The sequence below is a fragment of the Psittacula echo genome (assembly GCF_963264785.1).
Source record: "Psittacula echo genome assembly, chromosome: 6".
Taxonomy (NCBI): domain Eukaryota; kingdom Metazoa; phylum Chordata; class Aves; order Psittaciformes; family Psittacidae; genus Psittacula; species Psittacula echo.
The window spans coordinates 68,791,290-68,809,479 of record NC_137743.1 but is presented as its reverse complement, the minus strand read 5'-3'; the positions used below and the strand labels follow the sequence as shown (position 1 = coordinate 68,809,479).

Genomic DNA, 18,190 nt, shown 5'->3' with positions numbered 1-18,190 from the left:
CAGTTTTACAACCATTAAAAGCAAAGCTGAGGAGTGGGGCTGAGCCACCAGTCCCAAGCTGGAAAGCTGATCCTCTAATTCAGTGTGTTGCAGTGAGTTAGGACCGCTTTGTGTTCTGCACAGCACTTAAAAAAAGGTGATGTCAACACATTTTAGATGTGAGTCATTTGACAGCATACACTTTATTCTGATACAAAATGGAAATATTTTAAACAAATTTCAATCCATTATGGATTATACTGAAAATACAAAATTTCCACACTATTTTCAAACTTGTTTAAGCACAAGTTCTAAGATCTCAGCACACTGGCACCATTGCTCTTCAAGTCTTTGCCAGTTATCATATTATTCTGATTCCAATCTTGCGATATTATCTTCTACATGAAGGCCATTTTTTCTTCTACGGAGATACTTGGGTTACTTTAGTTCAGGAAAAAGCTAATCTTAGACAGAGATGTCAACCTGTAGCACCCACAGCAGAAAAAGAACCATCCATCAGATACCTGAATTTCAGAGAGACTCAAGATCTTTCATGTTCCACAAAGCTTAAGATACAAACACCCATCAGAGACCACAGACCGACATGTAAGTGAATATTCCACTGTGGTGAGACAGTCTTATGAAAACACATTAATGTCTTGAACACAGGAACCAAAGACAGCAAGTCAGTACATCACAAAACCAATGCTTGAAAGAAAGGAGCATTCCCCTTCGCACCTTAAGTATTTAAATGATACCAAAGTTAAGATGCTGTGTTTAATTTCAGGGTTCTACAATAACAAAATACTCATCACATCCACATCAACCTGGCCCCCTTTTGGGGAAATACATTTTTACTTCTTGGAAGTAGCATTTGCTTTTAGATTAAGACACAGGTTTAAGCAGCAAATAAACTTCTGTAGAACTGCAGCTTAGGGACCAGCGCTTCATTGACTTTACATCTTTACATCCCCATTTACAGCTATTTTCAGTAGCAGCCACTGTAGAAAAACCTATCCACAAACCAGAATTCTTAACTCTTGGAAGTGCCTTTTGGGCAAAGATACACAGGTTTACCTTTGACAAGGTTTATTTCTGAAGAAATTGGGGTATGAACAATTGAAATTAAGCAAATGAGTCTAACAGGAGTGTTACAAATCAAAGGGTGAAAATAATTCTGACAGTGACCATCTAGTTCTACACGTGGTGCAAAAACCCCCGCCAGAGCACAGAACGAGTCTGCAGCAACACAGATTCCTCTCCCGCTAAGGCTGAGCTGTGCTCTACACACAGGCCTAGTAATGGGATGCAAAGCAGAGTTTTTGTTAAAACATTTTCAAGATTCTACTGTTAAAAACCAGGAACATTTCCGCTCTCCCCCATAAACAGAAGCCTTTGCCCTCAGCAGACACACTGCTGCTCTTCCTCACTTGGTGCCATGTACAGGTGAGCTCACGAGGAAACCCTGCCTAGCAGAGGAAAAGCAACAGTATTCCCACTCTAGGCATAAGACAGCAAGCTGTCAGCTCAGCAGCTCACTGCCAGCACATTATGCTGCACTAAGGAGATTGTGACCTTACTGCACCAGATTCATATTCTAGGTCAACCTCTGCTAAGCAAAAATATTCAACATTTGTCAAAACCACAAACAGTCATTGTGAGGTTTCCATTAAGTAGCTCCTGATTACATGAAAATCTCAACATCAATCACCACTGTAAGTTACTTTCAACTTAATTCTAAGTTACAATGTCAAGAGTTTGCTTTCTGGATCTTTATGGACAGCAGTAACAAGTTTAAATACCTGAGTCAGTCTCTGAACATGCCCAAGCTCCAGGTTAAACTGAAATGCAGGAGTTCTGTTTGACTTTTTTCTCAGTAACTGAAGCATAACCAATGCTAAAATAGAAACTGACTTCACAAAACTAATGCAGGCTCAAAAAATTTATTGCAAAGTTTAAATAGGTACTAGGCTACTCTAAATATAAAAGGAGCTAAAAATACTCCAGGCCTGTAACGACCAAAGATGTAGAAAAGGAAATACATGTTCCAAGAGTTAAGAACCAATCTGCATTAAAACAGGTTGATGAAAGATTCTTTAATGCCATTCATCTGTGTAACACAGTTGTGCTTCCAGCCAGGCTTCACACAACAGCATGAGCCGCCACTAAACCTCCCTGCCTGGAAGCACTGCACAAATGCAAACCCAGAGACATGTTTACTAGGGAGGGAACTCACTGCCCTGAGCAGCGCAAAGCACCTTCACCAAGTTCCCATGAGACCTGGCATGGATCGCTTCCCATCTTGCCTGGCTGGGTCTTTGCAAGGCACCTCTTTCCATCAAAGGGAAAACAACATCTTCTCCCCTCCCCTCCAGCCCTCCTCCCCCAAGCACCCCAGTAACTTTTATAGCACATAGTTCACAGCATTTCTCATTTCTCTCTTGTTGATCTCAGACACACACCAGCTTTGTACCTGCCAGGAACAGGAGATTCTTGAATAGCAATGCCAGCAAGCAACCCTCACCCAGAACAGGGAGTGCTGGATGACGGATGCTGGAGTACTTGCTCCTTAGTACTTAAGGCTTTCCTTGAGGCTGGCAAGGGAAAGCCTAGAAGGAAGTAACGGGTTACTTATAGTAAATGGTTTACTATACACTACAAATCTTACCCAGTCAGAAACCTTCAACTGAAGAGGATGTGCAAGACATTCCCCATTTTGTCAAGCAGCAGCTTCTCATTCAACCTGAAAATTAAAGAAATTACTCTTACCTTGTTCAAAAAATCCCCGCTACTCTTTATAATTCATGAAAAATTTTAAAGGCAAACCTTACCTATGCTCATTGCCCTTCCTTTCAGGTCTAAATGCTAGACCTATTGATTTTGAGTCAACTCAAGTAGCTATCACTCAAGGAGGTTCCAAAGGGTGAAGAACTCTTGCTAGACTTTCTTCGATATTTCAGCTGTGATAAGCAGATTTAACTAGCCTTTGGGAAGCTGCTCACTATCAGCACAGTATCTTATGCCTTCACTTTTCTGGAAGTTGAAGCTGTTGCTCCTGCTGCCTCGTCATTCTTTAATTATGCTGACTTCTCCATACTCAATAGGCTGCTGAAGTCCTGTCTTAAGAGTCTCCTTAGCAAGTATGGGTCAGAGGAGTACATCCTAGGTTCTTTCAAGCTGGTTAATCACTGTCCTCACGGCTTACACTTTTCCACATCACAGACAACATCTAAGCTACCCCACCCACCTACAAAGCCGTCACTTACATCATCTCTTAAAAGGTTGCATACAGATCTTGTTCATAAAGTTTATTATGACACTATTGTTCAAAGTTAACATTGTTGTCACAGTACAGCTACAAGAGGCCCTGTTAAAAAGAACACTGTCAATACATTCTAAAAAATTTAGAAATACCAGATCAATTGTCAGAAGGGACATCAACCCCATCCTTCTTGTCCCTGCAACCAGGTGCAGGCCCAGGTACAAGTCTACACATCTTCTAAGCGTCGTAATGTACAAAGCAAGTCGGCAGTTAGGTGGCTCACTCCCTAGGTGAGTTGCATTTTAGTTTCCATGCTTTCAAACTCCAAATGGGTTGTTTAAAAAATGCCTTTATTGAAATACAGCCTCCCTCCCACCCCAAGCCCAAATTGGTATGTACAGCAACAGAAGCGTTCACTAAATCACCAATTCTTGCTTTAGCTTTAGAGATGTTTTTAAAACTCCACAGAAAAGAATAAGCAGACTTTTGAAATCCAGTTTGGAGGCTACCATCTTGACACCAGTTCCTTGTTTTAACGTACTGCAGTCTAAATACACTCCAATAACAGTGTTTAAATAACATTGTTTTAATTTTTTTCAAACAACACACTCATTATTCTACTACTTCTTAAAATTATAATTCATTATTAATATGACTGATGATGCCTCGAGCCATTTCATACATCTTTGCAGATTCATTCCTACACTGGAATTGCATTTACCTTATACTGCACATTGACCCAGAAGTGAGACAGGTGAAATTCCATTACCACATTGCCAAGTGTCTGAGCATTTCTTCTATTGACTGCGTCCCTACTCTTCTGAGTCTGAATGGACAGAAAGCACTGTCCTGGCAATGGTGGAGAGAATTGGCATCAGATGAGAAAAGGACAGGCTGCAGCGCCTTAATTTGGAGGTCAGAAGTGAGAATGAGGTACAATTTCTAGCCACATGTGCTGATAAGATTTGCTACTCCAGTGCAATTAAAAAAAAAAAAAAAAAAAAAAAAAATAAAAAATCGAGTTGTCACACGCTATCATTCTACCTGTGGGCACTCCAGACTGTACCATTCTACATCGTGGCAAGTGTTTCTAGTCAGTAAATTAAACTAGATCATGTTTCGTTTCACCTTCGAGCTCTCAGCTGAGCAGGGACATTCGCAAGGGCAAAGGCTTGAAAACTATACTACTCAGAGCCCGTGGTGAAGGGGCTTTTGGAACGCGTTACCTGGGACTGTCAGTGATTACACCTGTGCTACCCTTGGCTCCCAGTCAGAAGAATGTGTCCAGAAAATTGCCTAGGGTGCATGCAAGAAAGTATATAGCCATTAAGTTATTGAGGAACACACCTATTACTCTCACTATGACACCTTATTTTATCGCAACAGCGCAGTCTGGTGTGAGGGAGAGGGAACCAGGGACAAAGGGGATGAAAATTCCAAACCACCCTCCCCAAAGTATAGTTTTATTGAAACAGAATCATTGTATATCCCAAGGAAACAGGCACTTGATTCCCCCCACCTTAACTTCTCGGGAATTACAATAAATATAAAGGTAAAAAGCAAGTTTCTTTTTCTCTTCACCCAAGACTTAAGCAACTGCGATTATCCCTTGTACATCTCAAATGAGACGGGAGACAGCTTTAATGTGTCTAAAGTTGGTCTTGTTAAAATATTTATCATGCCTTATTTTCTTGAAGCGCTAGTACTAATACAGAACTACAAATTAAAAAAATATGCACAAACCAAAAAGTAATTTGAAATTTTCATTAAGGTAAAGCTTAGTTCTATAATTCACAAACACTAATTTGAGTAACTCAATCCTAGTTATACATCTAAACAAACTATAATGCAACATACAGATGTTCTCCCTCTGTATGCCTATGTAACTCATGTCAATGACAGTTACATATATACACTGAGACTAGACCCCTTAAGACTGCAAATCAATAGGTGTTTCTATTGTTAACTTTAAATTAATACAAAATAGTAATTGAGAAATGCATTAATCCTCTCTATTAACTAACAAGGAAACACCCTAAACTACATTTTATTTCTGTTATAGAGTTCGCTGTACTAAATGTGGAAAAACTGAACTACACAAATATTGAAAAGTTAAAAATTCCTTAATTTGTTTATTCCTGGTACCACTACCACAATTTACAGGGCAATATACCTGATGTAATGGGAAAATAAAAAGAAAAAAGAAAGACAAAGCTACAACAGATAAAGACCTCAGGAATGTACATCTAATCGACACTACATTGCATTAATCAATAGCTGCACTTTTTGCAAACTGTGGCTATGACAGTCCTGAACAAGAAGGGTTTCCTGTTTAAGCTGCAGTAACTTTTCTGACTATGGATCATCGCTCCTTCTGTGGCAGATTTTACAGTTCCTCTAATGCATTTGGGACGACTGTCTCAAAGTAACCTGCAGCTTTCCTGACAACTCCTCGCTCTCTCTCCTGCTAAGAACTGTAGCCTGTTGAATACAGGATAAGAAAATTATTACTCTCAGTGAACAGTTGTACATGATTAATCATCATTAGAAACATGCATTACACCTACCCTTTTTCTGGTAGCATTTTTAGAATCTTCTACCACCATAACCCCCACTTCCACTTCCAGATCCATAACCACCTACAAAAAACAGGGTGTATATTGAAGTACAAGAAAACTGAAAAATTTTAACTAGAAAAAAGAATATTGTCTGTATAAAATCGTATTTACCACCATAGGGACTGCCTGAACTTCTGCCACCAAAGCTGCCACCACCTTTCATGGGACCATAGTTGGACTGCTGCTGTCCACTGTAATTCCCAAAATCATTGTAGTTTCCACTTCCACCATAATTACCTGAAACAAATACAGATTTATAAAGCCATTTCTGTTCAACACTTAGGATATGAAGCTTGCCAAATTACGACACCCAATGTTAATTCTAACAATTTAAAACCATTTAAAATAGAATTGTAAGCATTTTGCACACCCTCTACTTGCAATGCACAAATGACAGAAAACCTCTTAACACTTTTAAGATCAGAAACTGGCACTTTATTGGAAATGAAAAACATCACATGATACTAGAAAATTTATAGATTTGAGTAGGCAATCTGAAGTCAACACAACAGACCAAATTTAAGGCCTCCAAACAAAGCCCGTGAGTTTCACTGTCATTCTTCCCCTGCCCAACTCTTTGTATGTATGACAATAATGTAAAGTACACAGAATTTATTTGCTCCATTAAGTGACAGAACCACAAAAACCATGCTGCATTTACACAACAGAGGGTATAATGAAGTATGCATATTCTGCAGCTTAAATCCCCACACCTGGGGCAAACAATTAAAAAGCTTATATAAACTTATAGTCCTCACAAGGAGGATATGTCATCTACACAATGTGAACTGGTATCTGACACCAACGGCATTCTTCAAACGGTCAAAAGCCACAAAATTATCCTACTCTACATACATTTATAGCTGCTGCTTTTTGCAAAGTAAGTTCCAGGCAAAACAATGTTGTATATAGTATATCAAAGCTGATTCAGATGGAAAAGAACTTTCCTTATGTAACATAGTATTCTACATTAAGACCTCACTGTACAACTCATTTTAAGCAGTATCACACTCAAGACACTGTACAACTCAAACATATCTGAAAAACGTTTAATTAAAACTGGCATCTTACCACCACCGAAATTTCCTCCTTCATTGTAGCCATCATATCCTCCTCCTCCACCTCCATATCCACCACCTGGGTTTCCATATCCTGGTCCTCCACCACCACCATAACCTCCTCTGCTGCCATAGCCAGGACCCCCTCCATAGTTGCCCCCTTGGAATAAAAGAATAATCAAATTGAACACACCAAAGCTAAATTGGTGAGGAAATGTCCATTTAAAAACAAAACAAAAACCAAATACAGAGTAAGACTGTCTCCTCCCAATGTTTTCTCTGTATTATATTAATTGCAGCTGTATCACCTACCTAAACTATTTAATCCAAACAAAAAAAAACACATTCATTTATGTACACACTTAAAGAATGATACTCAGAAGTTCATTCTGGCTCACAGAAAATACAGACAAGCTGCTACCACCACTCCTCCCACTACGTGCAATAACTGCCTCTACACAAATGGCTTTGTCAGTACTGTGTATCATCCTCTCCATTCCTCTGAATTAAAACGTCCCATGAAGGCAAGGTCCTCAGAAGAATTCTTGTTCACAGTTTTTATCTAGATCTACAGCTTTATTTATGTGTGTGTCAAAGCTACTGAAAATTCTTTTTTTCTAAACACATAAAGTGTATCTGAAGACTTAGTATTCCAGAGGCTGACCTGGTCTCTGCCATTTTGATGGAATTGGGAAATAGTTCCAAAGAACTCAACATAACTACATTTATCTGCTTATAGATTCAGGACATAAGTAATCACATGCCATTTCCCCCATTTTTGCACACCCCCCCCAAACCCCACTACTTCCACAGCCATTTGGTAATTTCCACAGCTCTCTTCAGATGCATTTTGGATACTCATTCAAACTTAATCATAAAAAAGACACTACTGAGCCATAAGAAGTCTTACAGTTGATTGAAAAGATTTCTCTTATGATAGCAGGTCACTGCTTTATTCAGTTTTAGTCATCTCAGCTGACAGCAGAATCTTCATTTAGTTCTCAATTATCATGAACAGCTGCTGCATGAGCTTCTAAATAACCTCATGTCACAAGGTAAATACAGAGGTGGGTTTTTTTCCCCCACCCATAATTTTGTGGGGAAAAAGAAAACCCTTTAACTCTTCACAGCTCTACAATGTAGAAACACTATTACCAAAGCAGACTTTGTTTTCAAAGTGAAGGCAAGACTTACAGCTATCTATAACATTCGGGAGGGAAGGGAGAACGAACAGTACACTTACCGTCACCAAATCCATTGTATCCGTCACCACCCCCAAAGCTTCCTCTGCTCCCACCACCGCCACCACCACCCCCATAGCCTCCTGGAACACAAAACAGATAAGAATGTTTTCCTGAACACACATCCCGTGTTTAAGCCAACTGACACAGGAAATAAAAATAGGAATCGCATTCTGTGTAAGCATTCCAGTTATTTACCTCTTCCACCAAAGTTTCCTCCTCTGCCAAAGTTCCCTCCACCGCCTCCAAAGTTTCCACGACCCATGAAGTTTCCTGAGCCACCCCCACGACCTACAAAATATTTTACTTCAATTACATTAATTGAAAACCAGTTCCATATAATACCGATGTATAACTCCAAACTCACCTCTCTGAGAGCTAGCAGTCTGCATCTCTTGTTTTGAGAGTGCTTTTTTCACTTCACAGTTATGTCCATTTATAGTATGGTATTTCTGAACTAGAGAAAAATGTGAAATAGGACAGTTAGACAATCAAATCATTGAAAGCAATACACTGCAAAACTCATAGAAAGGCACAATCACACTTTTAAAAGGAACATTAAATCTATCTCCTCTCTTACAATAGTAAAACAGTTGATTATGCCAAAAGCTTACATTCTACTCACCGCTGTTCTGAAATCTAATGTTACACTTTTATCCTTAAGTCATTTCTCACTGAAGAGCTACATACCAACAATTTTATCAACTGTATCATGATCATCAAAAGTTACAAAAGCGAAGCCTCTCTTCTTTCCGCTTTGCCTGTCTTCCATGACTTCTATGGTTTCAATCTTGCCGTACTTTTCAAAGTACTCCCTTAAATTATATTCTTCTGTATCTTCTTTAATTCCACCAACAAATATTTTCTTTACTGTGAGATGCGCCCCAGGCTTCACAGAATCCTACAACACCAAAAACTCCATTCAGTGTTTTAAATTATTAGGTAAACATTACAAAATTAGGTTAACTTAAAACACTTAACTTACCTCCCTTGAAACCGCTCTCTTTGGTTCAACCACGCGTCCATCAACCTTATGTGGTCGAGCACTCATGGCAGCATCCACCTCCTCCACACAAGAATAAGTCACAAAGCCAAAGCCTCTGGAACGTTTTGTTTGGGGGTCTCTCATCACCTGCAAAAAATATAGGGGGTGCTCTGCATTTCTGTGCTAGATTAAGCACCTCTATCCTTCAAAAGGACAAACTAGTATTTGACACTTTACCACACAGTCCGTGAGTGTGCCCCATTTTTCAAAGTGCTCTCTCAAGCTATCATCTGTTGTTTCAAAGCTCAGACCTCCAATGAACAGCTTTCTCAACTGCTCTGGCTCCTTTGGCTCATGGCCCTACAAAATCAAAAATCAGAAAAGTATTTTGACTATAAACCAGAGTTAAAATTTCACAGAATTACAAAAAAATTATCCGTGCACATTATAACTACAAATAGGTGGAATACATTTACATAAAAACAATGACTTCTAATGGGTTTAGACAGCAGCATAGTAAACACAATGAGGTGTGATTTTAATTAAAACACTAACTAACTAAGTGCTCCAATGCACACATCAGTAAAGAGATTTCAATATACTAAATAATCTGGTCTCTCCCCACTGCCCCAGAAGTATGTTCATTTTATGCCTATCTTATGTTGTTGCATATCGCTCTGTAGGGATTAGCAATGAAGCACTGCTAGGTAAAGGGAAGTTCTAACACTTTACAAAGCATATTCGTGAGGAACTATAAAAAAATTAAAGAACACCATGTGAGAGAAAAAAAGGTTGTTGTCCAGAGTGTCCAGTCCTTCGGGATATCCATTGTGAAAGGTTACTTTTATGCATTATGAAAAAATTTATCCATTTTTAATTCCTTAAAATTGTAAATTTTCTAGTCTGATAATTCTGTAAGTTGTATGGACGCAAGCAAGAAAGCAGAAGTACATGTACAGTTTTCAGTGTTACGGGAAATACCTCTCAAATGTGACTCAACATGGACTTATGTCTTACAGACAAATGATGTCTTGAGTAATGGCCAATCAATGACCAGTAGTGGATACAACTACTGCAATAAGACTGGTACCTTAACAAGCATAATAAACCAAACAAGTATAATTGAAGCTGTAGAGAATATCACCTATACACGACCAGCCACTTCGTAAAATGTGCAATTTTAAAAGCCCAGTTTTATACATCATAATTAAAGTGGGCTTACAAGCATGTTAGTGTTTCTGATCTTTCAGTGTTGCCTGAGGGTTTGTGTTTTTTTTTTAGTTAGGCCAGGAATATCCTCGTACACTCGACTGGAATTTATGAAAAATTATTTTATAGCTTTCTCCCATCTCCAAGACAGAGAAGGCTTATGAAAAATCACCAGATTAAAATATTATTTAGCCAGCTTGTACTTGTGTGTATGTAAAACACTGCACAAGGTGCTGGCCAGCTATGCCGCATGTGACTTTAATTCTGCAGCATGAATGCATAATAAGTTTCACCATTTCTGCTGCAGTGGGTTAACGCAGACCAGACGCAGCATCAGCCTGAATGCTGAACTACATAAAAGTAGCCAGACTGCTACATGTAGATGTCTTGCTTCAAACCCGAAGGTGAAGTACTTTAAGCTCTGCCACAGTTTAAGTAAAGGGGGGATGGATTTTCTAGGGCTGGTCAGAAAAGTGCATGTCCCTTTGAGTGCAACACAACCACCCTAAAGAGCAATGAATACTGTGAATCAATATATGGCAAAATATAATTTCTGAATTACATACTGCTTTAGGAAACACTTGGTTTATGAAGTTCCACTTGTAATACAGGAAACAATGCCCAAGATTATGAAAAGCTGGCTGAGAATCAACCCCTGACCTTATTCCTGCAAAATTTCGGACAGAAGAGCACCAGCATTCTCAGTAAGAACTTTCTATTTAAGGCACTAACTTTGTAACTACAGGAATATTATATAAATAATTGACACTCAATGGTCCTGCGACTACAAAGTAAAGCTTCTTTTGTACTGTCTTCCAAGTGGTCTGGACTACAGAAGTATAATCAAAAAAATCTCTAACTATATGTTAACTTAAAATCTTACAGAGTAACACATCTACTGTATATAGAAACTGCTTTAAGTTAAGTAAAATATTGTTTTCTGTTGCTAATTGCATTGTTTGTTTGTTTTTTTTTTTAATCTATTGACAGTACTTCGTTTTTGTCTGGGTTATGTTAAAGCTCTATTAAGCGTTTCAAACTCTCCTACGCATTAAAGGAAATCTATTCTGTGAAACTGCAGAGTCTAGACTCATCCAAAGCCAGAAGCCTTATGAGGCAAAACTGGACAGACTTTCTGCAGTTCTCTGGCACCCATCCAGGCTATGGGGCTTTCAATTAGCAACTTGGACTGCTTTTGCCTTAAAAGAATGACCACAAAACCCTTCAGGTCACTCCTGAAAGGAAAAGTGAAGTCTTTTTCTGCTTATTTTTATTATGTGCATGTGAACTGCCATTTCATATGGGAGAAGAAACATTTGCTGTTACAGCTTCTTTATCAGAGAGAAATTAGCCCCAGAACACACCTATGTTATAGGAACTCTTCACAAACACAAAAGGCAACATTTTCTTAGAGCATTAACTGGGTTTTCTTTTTTTTCAGGTAGTTTGTTCTCACTGGGGATAAGCATCGCTAGGATTTTCCAAGCACTGTCCTCTATCACACACGACATTGTTTCTCAGTCCTTCTGCTGAAGTTGGTTTTAACAGCAATCTCTTGTGGGCAGCAAACCTTGCACAATACATCTCTCCCTTCCTCCCTAGTGTATCTACCATAGTACTTCAACAAGACCAGCAGGGTCCCTCCTACTCAGCTGAACTCTGGGCCAGCATGCCATTCTGCAGAGCTCCTTGCGGGGGGGGGGGGGGGAGGAGGAGGGGTAGAGATAAGAATGCCCAGCTTGCCTGCAGCCAGCAAGCAGCTTTGTTTCTCCCTCTAAGCTGTTTAAGCAGCCCCCCAAATATACTAATGGGCTCTGAAGAGGCCAGGAACTTCCTCTCCGGCTGTGATTAGTGACTTCCTCACTCAGGCCAAAGCTCTCAGCGGCACCAACCGCCTCCATTTTGTGAGCGATCTCGTCTCCTCCACCCTCAATATGGAGCCGGAGGGCGGGGTTTGCAGAAGCAGGAAGGCACATACAGCAGCTGCTCGCCCCACCATCTGCAGTAGCGCCATAGCGCCATGGGAGTGTCCTGCCGCCAGGGCTCGGGTCCGGGAGCAGGGCAGGGGAAAATGGGGTGCCCTGACCTCACCCTTCGTCACCATCAGAATTGAACTTGTGGCTCCTGTGTCCTACCTAAAGCCCCAAGCACTCAGCACAGCCTAACTAAGCCTCTCTCATAAAAGAGGAAGAAAAAATGGCAAATGTCCCCCTTCCCCCATGTAAAAAATCTTAATCTTTACAGAAGTGACAACACTGCTGCAGACACACACTTGCTTCTATTCCAAGTCTGCTATACGCTTAACTTCCATATGTCCAGGGTTTTGAACAGCCTTTTAGAACTAGTGTTTCTCTCTAATGGCAATGTTTTGAAGTGGACTGTACCTCTGTGAACACCAGCAAGTGCCCACAAAGTGCCTGGCACCACACCTACACTAATCTGTAGGTAGACTTGTAAGACAAGACTGCTCCGTCCCCCAGGTAGCCCAATCCTAGACTGCCTCCCTAAACATGAAAGCCTACAGACAACTGGCACCTCACCAGCTTTCCCTGTGAAGTATTTTCTCTAAAAACTTAATAGCTTTCAAGTACATTTCAGGGCAAGCTACTTTTCCAAACTATAAGAGCTCATTTAGTAGGCAACTGAGTGACCCCAGTTACATTCTATCCAAAGTCCAAAGCAGTGAGACAGTTGCAACATTCCTTCCAGAAGGACTTTACACACCATACTTCAATACAAAATAACCAAACGCTACCAGATACATGCAACTCAGACAAGATTTGTTCTTAATTCAAGTGCACAGGCCCTCCCACATTGCAGTATGTATCATTCCCGAAAAAGTTGAACTAGCTAAAATATTCAGGCACCCTGGAAAAGTAATGTTAGAAAGCAAACAAGTCAAAAGAAACAATCAGAAAATGTCTCATTTATAAGCTATATAAGAATCTTAAATACCCTCTTTGCTGTCGAGTTTATTTTCTAAAGGGTATCAAGACTTTTCCCCCCTCCCACTTCCACACCCTGCCCCACAGTAACTAGCTCCCATCCTCCCAGAACAGCCCCAACATCTTCTCTATACTACGCACCTTATTCAGTCTACGGTATTTCTGCTAGAAGCAAAAGAAAACAGTTATTTTTACTTAGTACAGCCTCGCTTTCATTTGCAGTGACTATAAGGCAACCATTTTTAATTGAAAAAAAAAAAAAAAAAAAAAAAAAGAAAAAAAAAGATAAAAAAGGAAAGAAAGAACCTGTCTTCATTCCCACCAAAAACAGCATTTTGAAGATAGGAAGGAATCAAGTTCCTGCTGATACTCTGAGGATACATGAATTTCTTAATAATTACACCTTGCTTTTATCACAAACATACATTTAATCAGTTTTGTTAGAACAGAAAAAACTATAAAAGCAAAATTTCCCCACTATGCTTAACACCCCACCCCTTAAAATTGTATGTAATACACTGCAACTTAAAGTTACTCCGGCAGTACAGGGATGAAGAAGGTAGAAAAAAAAAAAAGCTATGAATTAATACATCAGATAGAAACGGTTAAGTTGTGGGTTTTCTCCTCTTTTCCCCTTAAGCTACATTTATATAAAAAAAACCCAAAAAACACAACAATCCTCTCACCTGTGAGGATCGTCTTCCTTTCCTCTTGTAGTCTTCCACCTCTCTCTCTTCCTTAAGAGCAGCCATTTTGGAAGGGTACTCTAACTCAGCCTTTCTTTTAGCTCTAGGAAACCTAGAAAACAGGTTGGATAAGTCAGTACTTACCCCAATTCTTGGGAAGCAGGGCCTTCTCTGGCTGCAGCGCATGGGTGTGGCTTTACAGGTGGAAACAGGTGAGGGGAGAAGTAGAAAAAACCTTAAGAATTCAAAAGGGGAAAGTGAAAATCCTGCTTATTTTGCTTACAACTAAGAAGAGCTGCAGAAGGAACATTTGCTATCCCAGTAGAAGCTTTTTACAACTGTCGGAATAACTAGGTACAAACTAATGCTAGAATCGGTAGAAAACAGCCTATGTCAATTACCATCTTCCATAATTATTAACTGGTAAAGGGCAAGCAAATCCTACTTTTTGTACCCAAACTCGCTGCATAAATTCTGCTTCTCTAGATTTTAAACAACAAAATACCTAGCATCTTGTAAATATTGTTCATTAGAGTTCTCTTATGTGTAACCTACTGCATCTGGTTATCCAGCAGCCTGGAACTCTAGAGGATGTGTTAAATGTTTTCTGTATTGAAAAATACCTTCCACTAACACCAGTGCAAGAATCCCTTATTGATTCTACTCTTGCAACATCATGAGTGTTAACAGTTGATCCTCAGCAATCTGTAGCACTAGTCATCTGCATTACTTTCAAGTGATGTATTTGACTGCTACCCTATACTCTATTTACATGCCAAACTTTTTACAAAAACCATTAACAAAGTTATATACATATATTATAAAAATCAAGTATTTCACAAGTTCGATGAATGAACCCATGGAGAAACATTCAAACTAATAAAAAAAATTATATACCCTTTAGCCTTTATTTCAAGTTTTCCGAGATCAGTAAGTTATCTGTCTTACTATAATGCATTAGTATCTTTGGCTACAATTCCACACAACTTCAGATGGTTCTTGAAACTTTATTACAGTAGCCCAAATACAGTAACTAACATGCTTTTGTAAAATTACACTTGTGCTGCATCAAAATCATTGATATTTACAAGATTAGGTGTATTTCTGTGGCAGTTTTGTTTGTTTGGGTTATGGGTGTTTGCGCATTTTATTCCTGCAAACACTGCATAGGGCAAGGCATGCAGGTGTCTGCTAATGACCAATATGTACTGTTACACAGAGTGGAAATTATTTAACGTAATTCCATGCTAAAATCCAGCTTCAAATTAAACTCAACTGCGAAATCATGAGTATCATGATTTAATGCATTAACAACTTTAACTGGTTAATTATGTAACATCAAAGTGCTTGTATTACCTTCAGTTCTGCTTTACACCATGCTAAACCTGCTCCTGAAATCCTTTAAATCAAACATCAGTTTGACTTAAGAGATATTACACCCAGGACACTATGTGTTTCAACTGACCTGCTCAATTCCTGAAGTCATACAGGACAGGTATGAAACAGCACATTAACAGTTCAAGAGCTTTTTAAAAAAAAAGTAGCCGTGTGGCAAAATAAAACTTCAGGAATTGTTAGGCAAGAAAGGGATACGCTTAGGTAATGAAAAGTATGCAGTCTCCCTCTGATTTTGTCACCTGCTGGTTTCCCCACGGAGGCTCCATGCCAGCTACCTTAAAGCTATCGGACATGTTTGTGCCACAATGGCCTCTGAAGGCCAGGATGGTCAAAATAGAACTGTCTCCTTGCTATTGCACACCATCAACTGAAGTGGAACACAGCCCTGGTCAGCCCTATCCCTACTTTGCATCATAGAATGTTGTTAAAAAAAGCTATCAATATCAGTCTTTCTGTACTTAGCAAAATATTCAACTCTAAATAAAAATATTCAGAACACTTATCAGCTTAGTTAAACTAGCCTTGAAAAGGTTGTATACTACAACCTAGCTACAGAACTGGAAGTAGTCTCAGAACAAACCTGTTCTAATGAGAAAAAAGTCAGTAAGCGATGCTTCATTACTCAAAGGAACTTACAGCACTACTGTATCTCATACAGGGACAAGAAGTTAACAGAAGCAAAACAGACATTCCCAATATGGAAGTTTACCTGTCCACTTAAAGAATACTATAGAAATGTACTGGTCTTTTCTCTAAATAATTACAGTTGGACCTAATGTGCATACAGTGTATCATGCCAAACCTAAGAGTTAAAGCAGCAAAATAACAGATTTTCTGCTCTAAATGCGTTGGCAATTTATTCCCAAAGCTAACAGGAACATCTACTGGGACAAAAACCAAGAAGATATTAGCTTAATAACTGGTGTGATGGGTTTCCAAGCTTTACTGAAGCTTGTTCAAATGCTTTGAACTCATCATCCCCCCCAGTTGTTGAGCTATTCAACAACCCTGAAGCAGCTAAAACAATTGCTTACATGGAAAGGTTATTTTTAGCTGTTTTGCTAAGGGATCCAGTTTCTTGTCTGCTTTTAATGCAGGTACAGAAACTACTGAGACCTGTTGGTTTCTCTGTTCTCAATTTTGTAATGTTTCCACCTGCAGTGAAGGGGATCAAAATAAAAAAGCCACACACAGAACCTGCACCATTTTTGCTCACATATTCTATTAACTGAGAAAAAAAAAAAACCAAAACAAAAGAAAAAAAAAAAAGTCCTTCTGTTCTGAGGAGAAAAGGAAAGCAACGGAGAATAATCATGAGCGTATTCCTCTCCACACAGGGTTTGGGTTACTGCCTGAGTGCACGTTTGATCTCAACTTCATTCAAGCTGTGGAAAATTTGAACCAAGGTTTATACAGGACTGCTTCTTCACGTTTCCCACAAGATTCATGGCAGGATGCCACCAAGTGTCATGGCCCTTATGTATGCGTGGTTGGGGGAGTGGAGAAATGGAAGTGGAGAGCGCTTTGTACTATGCCTTTCCCTACCTCCCCGGCCAGCAAAAGCTCGCTACACGTGCTAGCCCCCTCGGGAACGGAATGAGGGGACAAGGATACTGGGGAGGTGCAGCAACGTGTACCAGCATTCCTCAGCGAGACGCACGAACACAATGCTTTAAAAGTCCGTTCCCAGGAAAATTTGTGGGATAATACACCTAGCGCACTACTCTAGGTAGCTTACATGGGAGGTGATGGGAGCGGTCAAGGAGGACAGAACAATGACACACACATGCATGGGGCTCACTTCTCCCCAGTCTCTCTCGAATCTGCACTTAAGTATTTTGGTGTCCCCCAGAATAGCTGAGGGCGCCTCTGCTACCCAGAGCTCTGTGCCAAGCAGAAGGCCAGGCCTCCCCTAGCCGCACGCTGGAAGCAGCGAAATGGCGGCCGCAGCCGCTGCGCCCAATGGACCCACGGCGGAAGCGCAGCCTTTCCCTCATCCTCCCTCTTCCTGCCAGCAGCCGCCATTGCTGGCTAACGCGACATGTCTCAGGAAAAAACGGGGTCTGGAAGGTGACAGAAAAGCTGCAAGGAGGCGGCGAAAGCTCCGGTACACCAGCCGGACCTGCGAGGGGCGCCATTACGTCCCTCCCCCTCCCTATTACTTCCCCTTCCCGCCCAGGGCTCTGTCGAGAAAATTGAAGCAGCTCTACCTCCGCGGGGGGACGGAGGGATAGGGGATCAGCGGTGGGAAACGAGGCCGCTTCACGTCGCCTTCCACCCCTGCCTCAGCTGAGGCTCACAAGCCCCGCTCCCTCCACGCGGCGGGCAGTTACCTCCATTTTGTGATCAAACTCGCCCGCTTCAGAACCAATATGGAGCCGAGAAGAGGAGGGGGAGGGCGAAGAGAGGAGCCACGTGACGGGAAGGCGGGCTCCGGGCACCGCGCGACACGGTGGATGCGGGGGGAGGGAGGGCCGGGTAGGGAACAGCGCGCGCGCAACGGCCGTTACCGCTTTCTCCTCAGAGGCGGCCGCCCCTCCCCTATCCCCCCCGCGAGCCCTGGGCCGCACTACGGCGGAGCGGCCCTCTCCCCAAGCGGGTAGAAAAGGACGGGAGCGAGTGCAGCCGGAGCGGAGGAGGGAGGGTGCAGGAGGTAGGATAGCAGAGGCGAAAAAAGAAGATAAGATATAACCGTGCCGGCGTTGAGCTCAAGCGCCTTCCCGCCCTCGTCGGTCCCACACCAGCAGCCGGCCCAGCTCACCCACCGCCGACCCGCTGTGGGAGTGGCCGCTCCTAGCGCGCAGCCGCG

General features: G+C 41.0%; 1 protein-coding gene across 28 annotated transcripts in view; it reads right to left on the bottom strand.

The window, feature by feature from the left end:
• The window catches only part of HNRNPA3 (heterogeneous nuclear ribonucleoprotein A3), a 24,626-nt gene extending 6,436 nt beyond the window's left edge, over positions 1 to 18,190 (bottom strand). For 2 of the 28 annotated variants that reach the window (XM_080620804.1, XM_080620801.1), the window contains exons 1-13: positions 18,074 to 18,190; positions 13,984 to 14,095; positions 13,439 to 13,462; positions 9,381 to 9,503; positions 9,144 to 9,290; positions 8,849 to 9,059; positions 8,526 to 8,615; positions 8,357 to 8,464; positions 8,161 to 8,241; positions 6,931 to 7,077; positions 5,971 to 6,096; positions 5,809 to 5,880; positions 2,648 to 2,722 (exon numbers count right to left, since the gene is read on the bottom strand). In XM_080620804.1, coding sequence (XP_080476930.1) covers positions 5,828 to 5,880; positions 5,971 to 6,096; positions 6,931 to 7,077; positions 8,161 to 8,241; positions 8,357 to 8,464; positions 8,526 to 8,615; positions 8,849 to 9,059; positions 9,144 to 9,290; positions 9,381 to 9,503; positions 13,439 to 13,462; positions 13,984 to 14,049 — 1,176 coding nt within the window. In that variant the 5' untranslated portion in view covers positions 14,050 to 14,095; positions 18,074 to 18,190 and the 3' untranslated portion in view covers positions 2,648 to 2,722; positions 5,809 to 5,827. Of the gene's footprint in view, positions 1 to 150; positions 504 to 2,452; positions 2,723 to 3,393; positions 5,723 to 5,808; positions 5,881 to 5,970; positions 6,097 to 6,930; positions 7,078 to 8,160; positions 8,242 to 8,356; positions 8,465 to 8,525; positions 8,616 to 8,848; positions 9,060 to 9,143; positions 9,291 to 9,380; positions 9,504 to 13,438; positions 13,463 to 13,983; positions 14,096 to 17,591; positions 18,045 to 18,073 lie in introns of those variants that run through there. The other 26 variants (XM_080620814.1, XM_080620819.1, XM_080620797.1 and 23 more) reach the window with 26 other exon arrangements.